This window comes from Cavia porcellus, unplaced genomic scaffold (genome assembly GCF_034190915.1).
Source record: "Cavia porcellus strain 051 isolate PalLab524CR breed Dunkin Hartley unplaced genomic scaffold, mCavPor4.1 scaffold_31, whole genome shotgun sequence".
Classification (NCBI taxonomy): Eukaryota; Metazoa; Chordata; class Mammalia; order Rodentia; family Caviidae; genus Cavia; species Cavia porcellus.
The window spans coordinates 2,608,521-2,627,169 of NW_026947514.1; the positions used below are offsets into that span (position 1 = coordinate 2,608,521).

General features: G+C 45.5%; 1 protein-coding gene and 1 long non-coding RNA gene across 16 annotated transcripts in view; one reads left to right on the forward strand and one right to left on the reverse strand.

Moving 5' to 3' along the window:
- Positions 1-10,100, forward strand: part of LOC106026049 (uncharacterized) — a 14,314-nt gene extending 4,214 nt beyond the window's left edge. For 3 of the 4 annotated variants that reach the window (XR_002789573.2, XR_002789574.2, XR_001199669.3), the window contains 3 exons: positions 1,593-1,756; positions 4,805-4,918; positions 6,162-10,100. This is a non-coding gene — a long non-coding RNA (uncharacterized LOC106026049). The remainder of the gene's footprint in view (positions 1-1,592; positions 1,757-4,804; positions 4,919-6,161) is intronic. The other variant, XR_010044789.1, reaches the window with a different exon arrangement.
- Positions 1-18,649, reverse strand: part of Ppp2r5c (protein phosphatase 2 regulatory subunit B'gamma) — a 129,547-nt gene that overhangs the window by 82,727 nt on the left and 28,171 nt on the right. For 4 of the 12 annotated variants that reach the window (XM_063240832.1, XM_063240829.1, XM_023562070.2 and 1 more), the window contains one exon: positions 17,895-18,063. The exons of the other annotated variants lie outside the window; for them this stretch is intronic. In XM_063240832.1, coding sequence (XP_063096902.1) covers positions 17,895-18,063 — 169 coding nt within the window. The remainder of the gene's footprint in view (positions 1-17,894; positions 18,064-18,649) is intronic. 12 annotated transcript variants of the gene reach the window in all.

Consider the following 18,649-nt stretch of genomic DNA (forward strand, 5'->3'; position numbering starts at 1 on the left):
AACCTTAGTGGAATTGCTGGGTCATATGGTAATTCCATTTTTAATTCTTAAAAAAAACTGTCACACTGTTTTCCACAGTGGTTTTACCATTTTATACCTCCCCAAGAGTGCACAGAGTTCCAAGGCACACCCCCAACAATACTTGTTACTTCCTTTTTCTTTTCTTTTCTTTTTTTGTCTTTTTGAGGCAGGGTCTCGCTTTGCAGTTCAGGCTGGCCTTAGGCTCACTGTGTAGCCCAGGCTGGTCTCTAACTTGTAAGGATCCTCCTGCCTCGGCCTCCTGAGTTCTGGGATTACAGGAATGCACCACCTGGGGCCTGGCTTCCTTCTCCTTATAACAACCTTCCTAACAAATGTGTGAACTACTTCATTGTAACTTGGGTTTGCATTTCCCTAATTAGTAATGTTGGCTTCTCTGTATGGGCTTATTAGCTGTCTATCATCTCTGCAGAAATGTGTGTTTTAGTAACTTAGACATTTTTTAAATCAAGATTTTTTTACTGCTGAATTCTGGCAGTTTTTAAAAAATACAGCCTGGATATTAATCTTTTATCAGGCATGTGATGTGCAAATTGTACTCCATCCTGTGACTTTTTGTTGGCTGTGCCCTTTTAGGATACAAAATTTTATATCTTGATTTAGTACAATTTATCTATTATTTTTGTTGCTTGGGCTTTTGGTGTCACATACAAGAAATTATTGCCAAATCTGATGTCACAGTTTTTCATGCCATATTTTAAGATTTTTTTGGTTTACCCTTTTTTGGGGGGTTACTATGTAGTAACCCTAGGGCCTTCACACCATATGCCACCCTTGTGAATTTAAAAAATTTTTCTAAATCTCTTCTACAATTATTTATTTTACTTATTTTGAGGCAAGATCTGCTGTGTGGTTCAGTACAACTCACTCTGCAGCCCAGGTTGGCCTTGAACTAGCAGCGACCCTCCTGTCTCAGCCTCCCACAGAGCTGGGATTCTGGGATTGCAGGCATGTGCCATCACACTCAGCCAGTTTTAATTTAATGTTTAAGAATCTGATCTAGGAGGCTGGGGATTTAGCTCAGCGGCATAAGCGCCTGCCTTGCAAGCAGGCAGTCGTGAGTTCGATCCCTGGTACTGATTAAAAAAAAAAAAAAAAGAATCTGATTTTGAGTCTCATTTTATACATAATGTAAAGGTTCAATTCTTTTACATGGAACTATTTGGGTTTCCTGTACTGCCTGTAGGCTGGTCTTACTGCATAGACACAGGAATTTACTTATGTATTTTTGTACCAGGACTCAAACTCAGGACCTTGCACTTGCCAGGGAGGAGACTATGCTATTGAGCTACATCCCTGGCCCTTGAACACAGGCCTTTCTGTTAGGGCTCTCACTCCTGCCTATGGTCTGAAAGCCTGGTGTCTCCATGATGCTCTACATGGTCAAAGTCCAACGTCACACTTTCCTTGGTTAGTGCAGCTTTACTATAAATTTTAAGACCAAAAAAATATGAGTTCTCTACTTGTGTTCTCCCCGTGTGTGTGTGTGTGTGTGTGTGTGTGTGTGTGTTCCTTGGGACTCCCTATGAATTTTAGGATTTTTCTATTTCTAGAAAAAAATCACTGGGATTCTGAACACAGTGACTCTGCAGATCACCTGGGTGGTGCTGACATCTAACAACATGGTCTTCCAGGCTATGAATGCAGACTGGTGTCTTTCTTAATTTCTCTCAGGAACAGTTTGTAGTTTCCAGTGTACATGCCTTTCAACTTCTTGGTAAGCTTATTTCTCTAAGTATTTTATTTTTCTAATTATTTCATTCTTTTGAGAACATCATATTTTATTTATGGTTCTAAAACATTTCAGGTTCTAAAACACACCTAATTGTCAAAGGGGATTACTCTTCCATGAAATTTTATAAAAATGGAAATGTAAGTAAAAAAGTCAATATAGAATTTTTAGCAAGTTGATCAGAAAAAGAATCAATCTTAAACTACCAACAATAGTCACTATTGGGTGATACGGTTACAGGTGATTGTTTTTTTAGTAATTTCCCTATATTTTTTAACACTTCCAAAATCCTGAATTTCTTTCATGAGATTTAAAAGTAACTTTAAAAAAAAAAGGAATACAGATTGACTTAGTTACAGTGTGAAAAATCTCCTAATAAATACTGCTTCTTAGGTGAAAGCTAAGAACAGGGAAAGGGCTATCATGGAACCAAGAAAATCTGAAACAGAAGATTTACTGTGGTGGGTAAATGAGGTCATGCATGCCAAAACATAAAAGTGAGTTGAAATCAGGCCTTGAGAATTTAGGGTGTTGATGCCCTGTCCCAAAGATTCAGTCTGAGGTGCCTACACTTTTCCTGGTGTATTCCCCACCTGTGCCTGGAGTCTCCACCAGCCTTGGGTGATCATGGCTCAGCTGGCCTCTGCAGCAGACCTTCTGTCCTATTGAAAAGAATGCTTTACAAAGATGACCCAGTGGCTTCTAGTGCTACCACAAACCTGCACTGGGATGGGCTTTGTCAGCAGCTGGGTGAGAAGAGGCTGGCTGAGTGGCCCAGCTGGCTGTCTCCTCACCCAAAGAGGTGACACTGGACTCTTGGACACGTGTCCTCTGTGGAACATGCAGGAGAGGACACCACTAAATGGAGCTCCAGCCAGCAGAGCAGCAGAGGCCACATGTGGAGTGACGCATGGCATCGGGGGAGCCCTGCTGCCCTCCAACAGCATGCTGAAGCGATCCCTCTGCAGGGCGGGGATACGGGACAGGAATTAAGGGCCGACACCAGGCTAAGCCCTCCTTGTCAGCTCAGCAAGAGTGCAGACAAGAGCTCCTGTGGTGCCTGGCACTGGGAAGTGCTCTATCCACATGCAGCAAACAAGTGAGTGAAGGAAGGGCACAATAGCAGCCCATCTGGCTGTATTTGTTCTGTCTGGCTTTGTAATTGATGCTGGCCTCGAACTCACAGTGATCTGCCTGCCTCAGCCTCCCATGTGGTGAGATTACAGGTACGCACCACCACCACGCCTAGCTGATCTGGTTTTTAAAGCCCTTTTAAAACCATGCTTTTCACCTGCTTCCCTGGAGCATGTGACCAAGAGGGAGGTGTCATGGAAGCCTCTGCAGAGGGGCACTTCCCACGGCCCTCACACGTACTCTGCCCTGTGCCCGCTTCAGAGTGAGTGTCCTCAGATGCCCATCTAGTCTGTCCCCTGTCCCTACCTCCACAGCTCACAGTGCTGCCTTCCCCGGGAAAGCACATATGGGCTCACCTGCATCTCCCAGGGAACATGGGAGGACAGCAGGCTTGGACCGGAAGGAATCACCTGTCTCCTCTGCTTCCTCTATTGCTGTTCTCCACTGAAAGCAAACTGCCTCTAAATACGTCCCACTGATTGTATTTTGAGGCAGTATTTCTAAATTAAAATTTAAAAATTCATTTCTAATTTGAGCTAAATGTTTTTTCTCCCTCAGCAAGTTCACAGGCAAATTAAAATACGCTTGTATTTTGGTAAAGAAGTGTGACAGCAATGAGCAAGACAGTTGGAGTTTTGAACTTAGACACTGATGGCACTAGACCCGTGGTCTGCTGACCCCGGGCTGGCCAGCCCTGTTTTCAAAAACACTGAGAACTATGTGGGTCTGAGCGATGTGTTTTGTTGAGTAAGAATCTAACCTTAAAAAACTGGCTTCACTTGTGGTTTAAAATAGACTTTTTCCTTAGGCAGATCAAAGGTACCTAACACTCAGCGGTGTGCAGAGACTGCCAGGGAGGGTCTGCTTGCCAACAGCAAGGACAAAGGGACAGGCCTTGGTGGCCCTGTTGATTTGAGCAAGTCCTGGGAGTGATTAAAAAGCAAAGTCAAGTGGATCCACGGGAACAGACGAAGGGAAACCTTCCCTGGTCCCGGGCTAAGACCCGGGCTCACTCTTATCTGTGCTGCAGCTGCGCTGTGAAACCTTCCAGACCAAGGCGAGTGTCTCACCCCTGTCTGGTCCTAGCATGGAGGCCATCCGCACACAAAGCATCCAGGAGTTTCCGTGCCAACCGTTCTGTTTCACCTGCCTACATCCTCACCAACCCTATGCAGCTCGGTCACCTGAGTAATACATCTCATTTTCCAAGAAGTACCCAAGTGGGGAGACACAGCTGGCACACGACAGGTGGAGGTCCCGGAGGCTTTTCATTCCTCTAGCAAGCACGACGTTCGTGTCTGGCCCCTCGGCAGGTGCCAGGCTGGGATGCACACCCGGAGCAGCCTGCCCTTTGCGATGCTTTGGGCAGTGGCGTGTGTGCTGAGTGGATGATGTATCTGTGCGCTCTGTAGCCAAGTGTCCCCTTCCAAAGAGGGGTGGAAGAATACAAAAAGTGCACTCTTGTGACAGGCTTAGGGGGAATTTATGAAGGAGCAAGACTGTGGCACACATTGGGACAAGGGTGGGTCTTGAGAATGTCATGTAAGCAAACTGAGCCAGCCCAAGAGGGAAGTACTGGTGGACTCCACTTCCTTGAGACCCCTGGAATTGTCAAACTCTAGTAGGCAAGTGTGACCCACAGGCTGTCTGCTCTTTTTTTTTTTTTTTTGGTTACATAATAGCAAATAGAGGAAAGAGAATATTCAAGAAGGGTGTAGCAGCTGAGGCTCTCAAGTTCAAGCCCAGCCCAGGCAAACTAACAATTTAGCAAGACTCTCAACATAAAAAGAGCTGGGGAATGTACCTCAGTGTGAAAGCCTTGTGTGCTGGTTCCCCAGTTTCTAAAAAAAGGGAAGTTTTGTTACTTAAGTACATTAAATTCTTCTTCATTTTACACAGCCCAGGCAACCCGCAAGGCTGGACATGACTGTCCGCCTGGAGAGGCCAGGGAAGAAGAAGACCTGCTGCTGCACAGGGCAGCAGATTCTACTGGGACACAGCTGGAAGCAACAGGTACACAGGGCAGTCAGTGTAAAGTGGCTGAAGGAGAAAAGTATGCCATGAGTGTATTACCAAAATTGAAAGAGCAGACAAGGAAGGCTGAGCCAGAGCAGCTCGAGAGACACCTGGGTGGCAGTGGCAGCAGAACACAGTGGCATATGGGGAGGGCCCAGCGCAGAGGGGAGCCAGGTCTGCAGCTGAAGGGACCAGGCAGAGGCGAGCTGCGTAGCAGGAGTGGCTGCTTGCGTGTGTACATGTACGGAGGAAAAGGCATTTGAGGTGCTGGGGAAATCACGTGAAGGGTGCTCAAGGCCTAAGCCAAACACGTTTGTGAAATGTGAGATTACCCTGATGCTACCCAGCGAGGGCTGAGGCTGACCCCGGGGTACTCACAGGATGTTTATGGCAGAGGATGTGGAAGGGAGGCACCCTGTAAGGCAGGCCTGGGCCAGCTGCGGACCCAGCCCGTGAGCCAGGCGCCAGCTCCACTGCTCCTAGACACAGCGCCATGCACCTCTGAAGGCAGCCATGAACGCAGTGGCCTCACCACGCCTAGGGGCGGTAGGTGATCAGGAGAGGGCACAGGTGAAAACAGCAGACAGCAGAAAGGCTTGGGCCACAGAGGCCAAGACTCGGTGCAGCAGGTCCCGTCCTGCTCTCTCTCTGCACACTGAAGGAGCGCAGGCACCCTGGCAACTTTCACACACTCTGATTTCATTATTCTTCAACCAAGAGCAAAACTTGCTGTAAATATACACAAAATTCATTTTAAGTGATTAAAAACAAATTTATGGCCAAATTTTCAACTGCACCAAAAAACAAACAGCTTTGAAATGAGGGTGAAGTACTGCATTTTCACAAAAGGAAGAAAAGATACACAAAACATTTAACTACCATTCAAGTCAAGTCTAAGAAAATTCAACTGGAACAATAAATGCACAAAAGGCCTAAAACTTTGTAACTGCCCTGTGCCAAGGGCTTCAGTTAACTGATAGTTAGGGCCTATACTGTTCCATTATAACTTTGGCCTCTTCCTTTTTTTTTTGTTTTTTTTTTATTGGTACCAGGGATCGAACTCACGACTGCCTGCTTGCAAGGCAGGTGCTTATGCCACTGAGCTAAATCCCCAGCTCCTATTCCCTTTCTTTTGTTTCTAAAACCAAGAGTCTTAAGAGACACGATCATGATTAATTTACTCCTTCCACAAGTCACTTAAAAAAAACTGGACTTTTCACTTAACATTTCTGTCTTCCAGGGCAAAAAAATGCCAAATTAAGGGGCTGATTCAGAAAAATCTTCCAATGAACAGGTCTGAAGACCACATGCAACCTGTTCTATAAATATGAAGTACTGCACTGCTTTCCACTTGGCAGATGACTACAGCTTTTCAATGGCCAGGACTAGAAGGGTGCATTGGGGTGGATATGTCCCCACGCAGGAAAATGTGCACTGCTTCCCTGGAAGGCATGCATATCGGATCTAGAAAGATTTCTTGAAAGCTTCCACTCTGATCCATTTCTTGTTCTTGAACCTGACTTGAGGGAAGGTGCAAAGATGTGAACAATGACAGCTGAGCACCGTGTGTAATGGCTGACATCCAGGCACCCGCAGCACCAAAGAAGAACCAGTAATCCACGCTCTCAGTTCCTAAGGTCAGGAGCAAGACCAGTGTGCGAGCTCTCACCTCAACTATGTAACACTTCCCAGGGGACTCCGGAGAGACACAGGAGAGCCAAAAGAGTGAGAAGCAAAGGTGAAACTGTGCACTCCTGCTGTTCCAGCTCCGAGGAAGGCCGAGACAGGAGGATCACGAGACTGAGTGTGTCTGGCTGCGGAAGTAGAGTACCCTTGGGCTTAATCCCCAATGCCATAAAATTGTGGAGTCATTTTTATGTACAGATGACTCAATTAGATGCCCAAAAGAACGTTACTGGAAACAATAAGAAAATTTATCAAAAGCACATGATATGAAAGCGAGAGTCAAAAATCAATAGCTTTCACAGAAACAACAATTATTTAGAAAACACACAGCAGGGAAGATCCCATTAAAATAGCACCACTAATGGGTCATTCAGGGATTCACTTCATAAGAAATGAGTGAAGACCACATGCAGGAAACTGAAAAACACTCCTAAAGGATACAAACAGGGATCCTGGAAAACAAAGACGCACATACTCCTAAGAAAGACAATGCAAACATCAGAAGATGCCCACCCTTGGCTATGTTAAAATCTAATAGGATCCCAATTAAAATGCCAACAGTTCACTGTGCCACACGTCAAGCCAACTGACTGTGCCGCCTGCTTGTAACGCTGTCAGTGCTGCTGTCTGTCAGGAGCCGTTTCAGTAGGGTGAATATACAGACACATACACACTGGTGCCGGGAGGCACCATTTTCACTGCAGGACAGACAGACAACTATGAAAACCCATGAAACAGGTGAAGACACTAACTTTAAAGATGAATTGCATGCATCAATAGGAATGCATGATGCAAGCAGCTCTGGGTTCCAACTTTCTTCATGGAAAGCACTTGAAAGTAAAGTCCAGTGTTGGGAGCCGCCGACACCGGTCGCCTTACTTGGCGGACGTAGGGCCTGTGGGTGGGAGCGGAGCCTGAGCTAGATTGCCCCTCCCATCGAGTGAGTCAAGTTGGCGCCTGCTTCTTGCCCCCTGATTGCGCTGGCGACTTAAACAACCCGCTCTGTAAGATAGTCTGCCTAGCAACAGCTGATGTTAGCCAATCAGCCCGCATCGCGCGCTTTGAACTGATTGGCCACTGTTACCCTATAAAAGTAAATGCCTCTCCCGCCACGAGGGAGAAGCACAGAGAAAAACCACAGAGAGAGATAGAGAAAGTCCACCGGCGAGAAAGGGCTGGTGGCAGAGAGGAGGCCTCGCGGGGCCCACGCGGAGATAAATAAAGGCAAGATTGCACACCGCCAGACTTTGTCGTGTGTCTTTTCTGCCGGCCGGGAGCGACCTCGACATTTGGTGACCCGCACGGGGACTGATCAACCCCGAGACACGGCGGTGGTGTGCAACGCTCCAGCGTGGTGCTGCCGGACAGGTGAGTTGGGGATAAGCCTGGGCTCTGGGTGGCGCGCACCTACAGGGCTTTTAGACTCCCCTCAGGCTCACGCGTAGGTGACGGGTTCTTTAAGTCACACGCGGTGAGTTACAGCCCTTAGAGGTTGAGGATGGATAATTTACCGAGCGCGGAGGCGCGACCCTTGGTAAAGGCCCTTAAAAAGCTTTTAAAAGCTAGAGACCTCAGGGTAGGTCAAAAAACACTAAAACTATTCATACCAGAGATAGATAGGGTGGCTCCCTGGTTTTTACCCACGGGGCATTTAAACCTGCCGTCATGGGAGAAGTTAGGCGGGGACCTCGCCTTGGCGGAATTGGAAGGGGATATTTCGCCGGCTATTCGCCCCCTGTGGGAAATGATACATGCGTGCCTTGACTCCTATGCCGAGTTGCGCCGCAAATTGTGTGCGTGCGCCGCTCGAAAAAAGCAGAGAGAGGAAAAAGGGCCCCCGAGCGCTCTCTGGTGGGGAGGAGATAGAGAGCCATCCACTCCGCCCTGGAGCTCTTCTCCAGAAGCGGCTCCCCGCCGAGAGGCCGCTACAGGGAACCCTCCCTTCTCTCAGCCGGCACAGGAAGTGACGCCCCGTTCCACTCTGTCGCGACCGCCGTCCTATGACGTTGCGCTGCGGGGCGGACGGTATTTTCATGGGCGGCTACTCTGCCGAGCAGGCTAAAAAAAACGCCGGTTGAGAAAACGGGGGCTGGGGATTTAGCTTAGCGGCATAAGCGCCTGCCTTGTAAGCAGGCAATTGCGAGTTCGATCCCTGGCACCGATAAAAAAAAAAAAAAAAAAAAAAAAAAACAAAAAACAAAAAAGACCAAAAATAAAAAAAAATAAAAAATAAAAAACAAAAAGGGGGAGTAAGCCAAGGCCTGCCTCCAAAGGCGCGGTTATCTATGGCATGACAATGGATGGGCCCGGATCCGGTGGTTAGCTGGAACCGAGGCGCGGTTTGTGTTTTTCTGCAGGAATCGGGACGAGAACCAGAGGCCAACCGCAGACCCAACAACAAGATGAGCCCTAAAAGAACTGCAGGACAATCCCTTTTTGGGGAGCCTGAAATGGCTTGCTCCCCTATGTTTTACCATTGTTAGGTCCCCTGTGCTCCTTGCTTCTGCTCTTACTTGTAGGACCATTCTTGCTCCGATGGGTTACATCATTTATTAATGGGCGCCTTGCGGCGGCCCGGCATCAAGTACGCCTGGTTGCCCATGCGGCCCTGGCAGCAGCCCGTGATGGGCACAATGACCCCCAGGCCTACACATGGCTCGCTCGACTGGCCTACGACTGGGTCTAGGTGTGGCGGGTCTTCCGCACTCCTTCCCTATTGACACTACACAGCAGGGTAGATGAGTCAATGACGGGTAAGAGCGTGCCTCCCCAACACGACTCGACCTAAGCCAGGCCCTACCCCATGGCGCACAAAAGCCGCTGGATTACTAGAATCTGCCCAGATCTAGATGCCTCTCCGAGGGGATCACACGGAGGGGCATGAGTGCATGCCTATGTACATCCAGGTTCCGTCCAGTTCACTCCTGGCCCTAAAAAAAGGACGAGGGTCTCAAGGCCTTGGCGGACCCGGGGGCGGCCGACCAGGGTCCAAGCCAAGGGCCTACGGTGGGCCTCAACACAGGGCATAAGCCTCTACACTCGATCCAGGGCGGGCTGCGATGCATACATTCATTCAAAGTAAATAAAATAGGGGGAGATGTTGGGAGCCGCCGACACCGGTCGCCTTACTTGGCGGACGTAGGGCCTGTGGGTGGGAGCGGAGCCTGAGCTAGATTGCCCCTCCCATCGAGTGAGTCAAGTTGGCGCCTGCTTCCTGCCCCCTGATTGCGCTGGCGACTTAAACAACCCGTTCTGTAAGATAGTCTGCCTAGCAACAGCTGATGTTAGCCAATCAGCCCGCATCGCGCGCTTTGAACTGATTGGCCACTGTTACCCTATAAAAGTAAATGCCTCTCCCGCCACGAGGGAGAAGCACAGAGAAAAACCACAGAGAGAGATAGAGAAAGTCCACCGGCGAGAAAGGGCTGGTGGCAGAGAGGAGGCCTCGCGGGGCCCACGCGGAGATAAATAAAGGCAAGATTGCACACCGCCAGACTTTGTCGTGTGTCTTTCCTGCCGGCCGGGAGCGACCTCGACAGTCCAGTCCAGTAGCAACCAGTGCCCTGTGACCCTCGCTGAGGGCACTGTCTCCTGAGGTCCCAGCACCACCTCTGCTGTGCTCCAGCCAGAAGGAATCCAGGAGCTGCAGGGACTAGCGGGGTTCTGGGCAGCACAACCAAGTCAGCTGATGTAAGAAGTCAGTGTTGGGTCTAAATATAAGTGTGTGTGTGTGTGTATGTTACAATTCAATCATAAATTTATATGTATAAAGAACTGTTATAATTTAATAATAAGAAAACAACTTAAAAAGATTTGAATGGATATTTCATTAAAGATGATATGCAAATTGCCAATAGGCTCTTGAAAAGATGCTTAATATATCAAATCATTAGGGAAATACAATTTTTTTTTTTTAAATTGGTACTGGGAATTGAACTCACAACTGCACTCTTGGAAGGCAGGCGCTTATGCCGCTGAGCTAAATCCCCAGCCCCAGAAATACAAATTAAAACCACAGTGAGACGCCACTGCACACCCACAAAAAAGATAGACAATAATAAGTACTGGCAAGAATGCAGACACAGGGGGCTGGGGATTTAGCTCAGCGGCATAAGCACCTGCCTTGCAAGCAGGCGGTCATGAGTTCGATCCCTGGTACCGATAAAAATGAAAAAGACAAAAAAAAAGAATGCAGACACACTGGGACCTCACACATGGCAATGTAAAACAGTGTAACCTCTTTGGGAAACAGTTTGGAAATTTCTTTTCTTTTCTTTTTTTTTAATCGGTACCAGGGATTGAACTCACAAGTATGTGCTTGTAAGGCAGGCACTTATGCCGCCGAGCTAAATCCCCAGCTCCAGTTTGGAAATTTCTTGAAAAGACACACAAATAGAACTTCCATTCTTAGGTATATACCCAAGAGAAATTAAAATGTATGTTCCCATTAAGACTTATTTGTGGACATTCACAGCATTATTCATTACACCAAAAAAAAAAAAAAAAAAAAAAAAAAAAGCACCCAAATGCCTCTGACTGGGTATCAATACAGAAAATCATGAAACCACAAAGGTCAACAATGAGAAGAAAGGAACAAATGATCTATGAAAATAGTCAACAGAATGACAGGGGTATATTCTTACCTATTAACTCTACAGTTGAATAGACTTTTTGAGACAGGTCTCACTATGTAATTCAGGCTGGCCTTGAACTCACTATGTAGCCCAGTCTGGCCTTAAACTCAGGGCGATCCTCCTGCCTCAGCCTCCCGAGTGATGGGATTACAGGAGTGTACCGCCACACCCACCTGGATGGATTTTTTTAAAAAGGCTTCACAAGAAACTCACTTCACTGGTAAAGACACATACACAGACCGAAAGTGAAGGGATGGGAAGATACTCTGTGCAAATGGAAACCAAATTGAGTAAGAGTAGCTCTGCGTGTATCAGATAAACAGATATTAAGTCAAAACCTGTAAAAAAAAAAAAAGGGAGAAACAAGTCATTCAGTAATGATGGAATCAATTCAGTAAGAAGAAGTAACAATTTTACATACATATGCTCTCAACAGCAAGACATTGAAATCTATAAGAAAATATGAGGTCTAAAGGGAGACAGACAGATTCTAACACAGTAATACACAAGGGCTTCGACACCCCACTTCTGCCCATAGACAGGTTATACTACATACAAACCAACAATAAAACATCAGATCGTGAGTTCGATCCCTGGTACCGGTAAAAATATAAAAGACTTGAACTGTGCTGCAGGTCACACAGACCTAAAGATCTTCACAGAAGCCTTTCCCTGGCAGTGGTAGAACCCACATTTCTGTCTTCAGTGCATACAACATTCTCTGGGATAGGCAGCATGTGAGGACAAACCCACACTTTATAAATCAGGACCACTCAGTATCATACCATCTACTCTCTCTGCTCACACTGGAATAAACCAGGAATCAGCAAGAGGAATTCCAGAAACTACATGAACACAAGGAAACCAAGTAACATTATCTGACATGACTGGTCAGTCACCATCATCACCAACAACAATTAAAATGTACTGGGAAAATGAAAACGGAAACACAGCATGCCAAAACCTGTGGGCTACAGCAAAAGTAGCACCGAGGAGAGTTTTTACAATAAATGCCTTCACACATACACAGAAACAAATAAAAATTACCACAAACAACAGAAAAAAGAGAAAGATTTCAAGTAAACAATGATGTAACTAGAGGGATTAGGAAAGCAAGAACTAACCAAACTCGAAACTGGTAGGAGAAAGGGAACAATATAGATCAGAGGACCAGGGATACAGCTCAGTGGCATGGTGCCCACCTGGCAAGCGCAAGGTCGAGTTCAATTCTAGGTACCAAAAGAATTATATCTATATATCTATATCTGTATAGAGACATCAGAGCAACAAACATGTCAAAGTCATACCCCAGGGAAATAACAATCTGTGCAGAAAAGGTTCTGAGAAAACGGGATATCCACATGCAGAAGGATGAAACCAGATCCCTGTCTCTCACCGTCTATAAAAATCAACTCATGATGGACCATACACTTAAATGTAAGACTGAAACCATGAAACTGATAGAAGAAACATTAGTATGGGCAAGGATTTTTGGCAAAGACCCCACAAGCAAAGGCAATAAGAGCAAAAACAGACAAATGAGTTTATATCAAACTAAGAAGTTTCTGCACAGCAAAAGAAACAACTTATAGAATGGAGGAAGGTGTTTGCAAACTATTCCTCTGACAAAGGAACTAATACACAGACTACATAAGACACTCCAGAGGAAAAAATTCCCTTAGTGGTCTGATTTTTAAATGGGACAAACAATCTGAACAAACGCTCCGTAAGTGAAACACACAAATGACTGGTGAGTAAATGGAAAATTGCAACCACCACTAATCAGCAGGGATACATGGTAGAGCCATTATGGAAGACAATACGTGTGTACCCCAATAAAGTAAAGGCAGAACTACCATAAGATCCAGCAGTCCCGCTTCTGGGTAGATAGCCAGAGGAAATGAAATCAGCATGTTGAAGAAATATCTGCACTCCCGTGCTAAAAAGCAAAGATGGGGGGCTGGGGATTTAGCTCAGTGGCATAAGCACCTGTCTTGCAAGCCTGTGGTCATGAGTTCGATCCCTGATACCAGTAAAGATACAAAAAAAAAAAAAAAAAAAAAAAGAAAAAAGCAAAGATAGGGAGTCAACTGCGACACCCTGGAAAATGAGCGGATACAGGATACACACACAAAGGAGCATCACCAAGCCACACCGAGAACGAAATCCCGCTTTTCGGGGCAGCATGGATAGAACTAGAGGATGTTAAATGAAATAAACCAAACACAGGAAGGCAAATGCTGTAAGTTTTCACCAATATGTGGAAACTCAGAGACCCAGTCTCACAGGAGGTCAGAAGGGGCTGAGAAGAGGAGGCAGCAGGGGACGCAGAGAGGCTGGGTAACAGGTGCCAAGATACAGTTAGACAAGAGGACCGGTTGGGTGAGAGGGTGACGCACTTACAGCAACTTATTAACTATATATTTCAAAATAGCTAGAAGAGTTTGAAGATTCCTGAACACAAAGAAATTGTAAATGTTGTAGGAGACACAAATGCTAACTACCTTGATTTTATTTTTAATTTTTATTGTAAATATTAATTCAGAGTAATTGTACAAATTATTGGGCTTTACTAATTTGTCTTTACCAATTATCACACTGTACCCCATAAATATTATAGCTATTATGTGTCAAAACAAAACAAAACTCTTATCATGGGGGGATGCTGAGTTATTACTTTGAAAATTGGTGAACAGAAATGATCACTAAAAAAAAGACCTCGTACTGTACCGTTTCAAATCTGGAGACAGAAAGTGGACCAGCAGCTGCCTGCAGCTGGGGATGGAGCAGGGGACAACTGCAGGTGAGCAAGAGAGACCTTTTGAGCTGCGGAAATGTGGCGGGACTAGAGCTGGTGATACTGCGTGGCTCAACACAAGTGAATTTTCCACTCACAGTGAGTGAATTTCAGGGCAGGTAAATTATGCCTCCATAAAACTCTAAAGACAAGTTAAAAAAAAACTAGGCACAGTTGAAGGTATTCTCAGAGGAATACATGGCTTTAATTCTTTTGATTAGTAAAAAGCAATCTGAAAATAAGCGAATTCTGTATCTGACTTAATTCATGAGGAAAAGGGTAAAGAGTGGAGATGAACGACACTGAACACAAAATAGTCAAAGGGAGCACACACTCCTAAGGAGACACACTACTGCAGACACGGAGAGGCTAACAGAGCCCTGCACAGCGCCAGGTGCTGGTTCCAGGGTGGAGGCGACTCTAACAGGCCCACGACAGGGGAACCGCTGTCATGGCAGAGGCAAGCGCTGGCCAGCTGAGTGCTGCGGAACGTTGGCCCGTCTGCTCCACATTATATTATTATGAGGCGCATCCAGCCTCATCATGAGGTGGCTGTGTGAGGGAGCTGTACGGAAACCATTGGGGCCGCATGTGGGAAAGGCCGCACAGCACCAGCATCAGAACATCCTCGTTTGATGAGATAGGGAAGTATCAGAAAGGAAGAAACCAGACTCAGCTTTGTGTAATAAACACAGAAGCAAAGAGTATTATGAAAATTGGTAAAGAAACTAGGCATGATATAAAAATAATAATACACTGCAACAATGCAAAGGGAGTTCAAAACAAAACAAAACAATCTATTAACACAGCACTCTAATACTACCCTCACATGTTAAAGAGAAAAATCACACGGCCTTGGTAAGAGTCACCATGCCAACACCAAAACAAAACAAAACAAGATTCACCATGCCCAGGCACAAGACCACCCAGTCCACACCGCCCACCTGGTGGGCGCCAGCTTGGTGCCTGGACACCCATCACCCACCTGCTAGAGACTTCAGAATGAAGAGCCTCCTTTACACTATGGCGGTGATGCCAAAGCCCTTCTCTAAAACAGAACGAGCAGGAAGCCTGCTCTCCCCTTGTTGTCTCTGTTTAATTGGCCCTGGCTAGTATAATAAAGTTAAGAGTGACTTATGTATATTGGTATAAATATCAGATGGAAGATAAAAGAGCTAATCAGCAATGACAGGACTATTTGGACAGATTCTAGTATAAGAATCATTAAAGTCAATAAAAAATATGGTAAGATGATGATGTAAGAAAATATTTAAAAAACAATCACCTTTCAGTTAACAAAACCATTTTAAAGCAGAAAATGAAAAAAATATAAACCCAGTCACAAGAATGACAAAAACTATAAAATATTTAGGAATAAATTTAGTGAAAAGGTAGAGGTTTACAGGAAAACCACAGTTTTTTTTTGGAGACAGGGTCTCCCCATGTAGTTCAGGCTGGCCTTGAATCACTATGTAACCCAGGCTGGCCTCAGACTCACAATGATCCTCCTGCCTCAGCCTCCCAAGTGCTGGGACGGGTATGTACCACTATGCCTGGTTCCACAAAATCTTTTAATAAAAAATGGGGAGAGAAACCATCTTCCCAGAAGGGAAAACGATATGATAAGTGTTAATCATCCTCAAATTAATCTGTAATTTTCTTGTGGGTCAATTAATTCCTATATTTTCTGAACTAGATGTTTTACTGGAGCCCACATACAGAAGAGCTAATATTTTAGAATACCCAATTATCTAATAGGCCTCGTGAGGGGAGCTGGCTTGATCAGTCTGAATGCCCCTGGATATGTGCACTCACTATGGAATTTTGCTTCTGCGGAATGGGACATTACAGTGTCAGCAGAAGAACACTGCGTGCCATGCTTACTAGCTCTTGTAAGAAAAGGCGGGAATGCAGGGTGAGAGCAAAACACAGAAGCAGAGCAAATGGCCTGGAGAAGGAGCTGTGTGCAGCTTCCTTGGCAGAGGAAAAGGAAGACAGGCAGTAACCTGGACCTCCGCTGGCACTGCCCTGAGCTCTTAGCCGTGTGTGAAAGAGGCAAGGCACACTCAGCATGCGCTGTGACAGCAGAAGCAGAGCCCAGTGGAGACGGTACGAGGGGTGGGGCTTCAAACGCAAAGGCACCACAGTCCCAAGCCTCAAGGCATTCTGGGCCTCATGAGGGCACTGTGTGCAGGAGTCACATCCACACACTCCTTCCTTCCGTCTCTCACCAAGGGGATGCTGAGTCCAGGACAGCAGGGCTCAGCTTGTTCAACGCTGGGCACCCAGGACCCAGATTAGGGCCTACTTTCATAGGCACTCAATATGTACTTGGTGAATAGGAATGAATTAACATCAAAAAGGCACAGATTTCTTGGAAGGGAGGAGATTCACCAAAAATGAAGTTATATATCTGCTATCTACCACAGCAAATATAAGCTGAATACAAGCTCTGTAAAATGCAGTGAGTGGAGAGCCTGCGTTTTTATCAAGCGAAGGACAGGAAATTAATCCATAAGTCTACCCATTCATCTACCCACCCACACTTGTGTCCCTCTGCCTACCACAGCCTCTCCGCTCCTCGCTCTCCACACACCTGCCAGACACTCCCTCTGTGCTGAGGTATGGGAGATGCTTAGGCCATGGAAATAAAGAAGATAAACCCTGTTCTCACCGAGTTCACACTCAATGACATTTAACTATAAAGAGGATAAACCCCTGTTCTCACCAAGTTCACACTCAATGACATTTAACTATAAAGAAGATAAACTTCTGTTCTCACTGAGTTCATACTCAATGACAGTTAACTATAAAGAGGATAAGCCCCTGTTCTCACCAAGTTCACAACCAATGACAGTTAACTATAAAGAGGATAAACTTTTGTTCTCACTGAGTTCACACTCAATGACAGTTAATTATAAAGAAGATAAACCTCTGTTCTCACTGAGTTCACCCTCAATGACAGCTAACTATAAAAGCCCACTATTCCAGATTTAAGACATGGAAAATATTTTTAAATTCAGTGTAGAAATCTCCTATTTTTGCAGGTTTTCAGAAGGAAATCTTTTATAAGGACTTTAGGGTATTTAGTCTAATTTTCTTGGTAAGGCTTTAAGAATTTAATTTCAAAATCTGATTTTAATTTCAAAATCTGAAGGAAAACCTTTAGGATTGAGCACATCCAGAAAGGGGCAGCTGGGTCATGTGGGGGCAGATTCCAAGTAAAGAGCACTTTTCCCTGACTAATTTCAGATGAAGAACCTTGACTAGAGGTGATCTCCAAATGAATCATAACAAAGGAAGTCCCCACATTACTATAGCCACTTCTTTCTTTTTGTTTTGTTTTGTGTTTTTGGGACAAGACCTTGCTGTGCAGTCCAGACTGGCCTGGAACCCTCTGTGCAGTCTGGTGGCCCCAAACGCGTGGAGGGCCTCCTTGGCAGCTCAGGTGTTGAGAGTACAGGCATGTGCTGCCACGCCTGACTTTTTTCTTCATTTCCCTAACATCAGAAGGATGAAGAGGGTCTACCATAACTATTACAATTTGGAAAAATTCTAAGCTAGAAAATCACTTGAAAGAAAAATTGGCTAACTCACAATCAATCTGCAAAGGCTTTGTTCCCTGTTTTCTTAGCATTGTGAATTTATAACACATCCCTTATCTGATTTTTATCTTAATAGGCCCAAATTTTAAAACGTCAGTTGAATAAACAAGTAAATGCATTCAATCTACGAAAACCTCAAGAGAAAAGGCCCTGCAAAATAGAAACACAACAAAGGAGTAAGAAGGTAATAAACTACCCAGACATTATTCCTGCTCCCAAACAGCCCCAGCTTAACTCTTTAAAAACTTTACCTTTCAAAGATGGTAGTTTTTGCAGTTCTCTATTATTACTGGAGTTAAACCGTGATGAATTCGGCCGTTTGTCTTTCTTCGCCATGGGCTGAGGAGGGGGTGTTGCTTTTATTTTAGCAGATGTTGAAGACTGGACAGCCAAAACATTGTTTTTCCTGCTGGAAATTTGCTTCCAAAATAAAATAAAAACAAACGAATAAGTGAAATGCTGTATATAGAGCACAATCAAAATTAGAAAAAAAAAAAAAAGAAAGCACAGCCTTGCCCTGGGACAGAGCCCTGCACCACAGTGGGCACGACACCTTGCTGCTGCAGCCCCTCCTGTAGGGCCAGGCTCAGAGGCTCACAGGGGTCCCTCTTTTTTTCTTTCTTTCTTTTTTTTTGGTACCAAGGATCAAACTCACGACCACACATTTGCCAGGCAGGTGCTTGCGCCACTGAGCTCAATCCCCAGCCCTGGGGATAACTATTCTTAAATATCTTTCAGACTCTGAATTCTAAGTATTTTACCACAGAAGCTGATATGACCCCCATGATCACAGCCTAATGTCCCACACTGGTGAATGCGTGATTTTACTTGGCAAGAGACTGCAGGTGTGGCTAAGTAAGTTCAGGGTCTTGAGGTGGGAGAGATCCTGGTTATCACATGGGCCCGAAGTCATCAGCTGAGTCCTTTCAAGGGGGAGGAAGAGGAGCCGGCGGAGAAGAAGTCAGAGTAGAGAGATTTGATGCCTCCTCTGCCAGCTGTGAAGGCT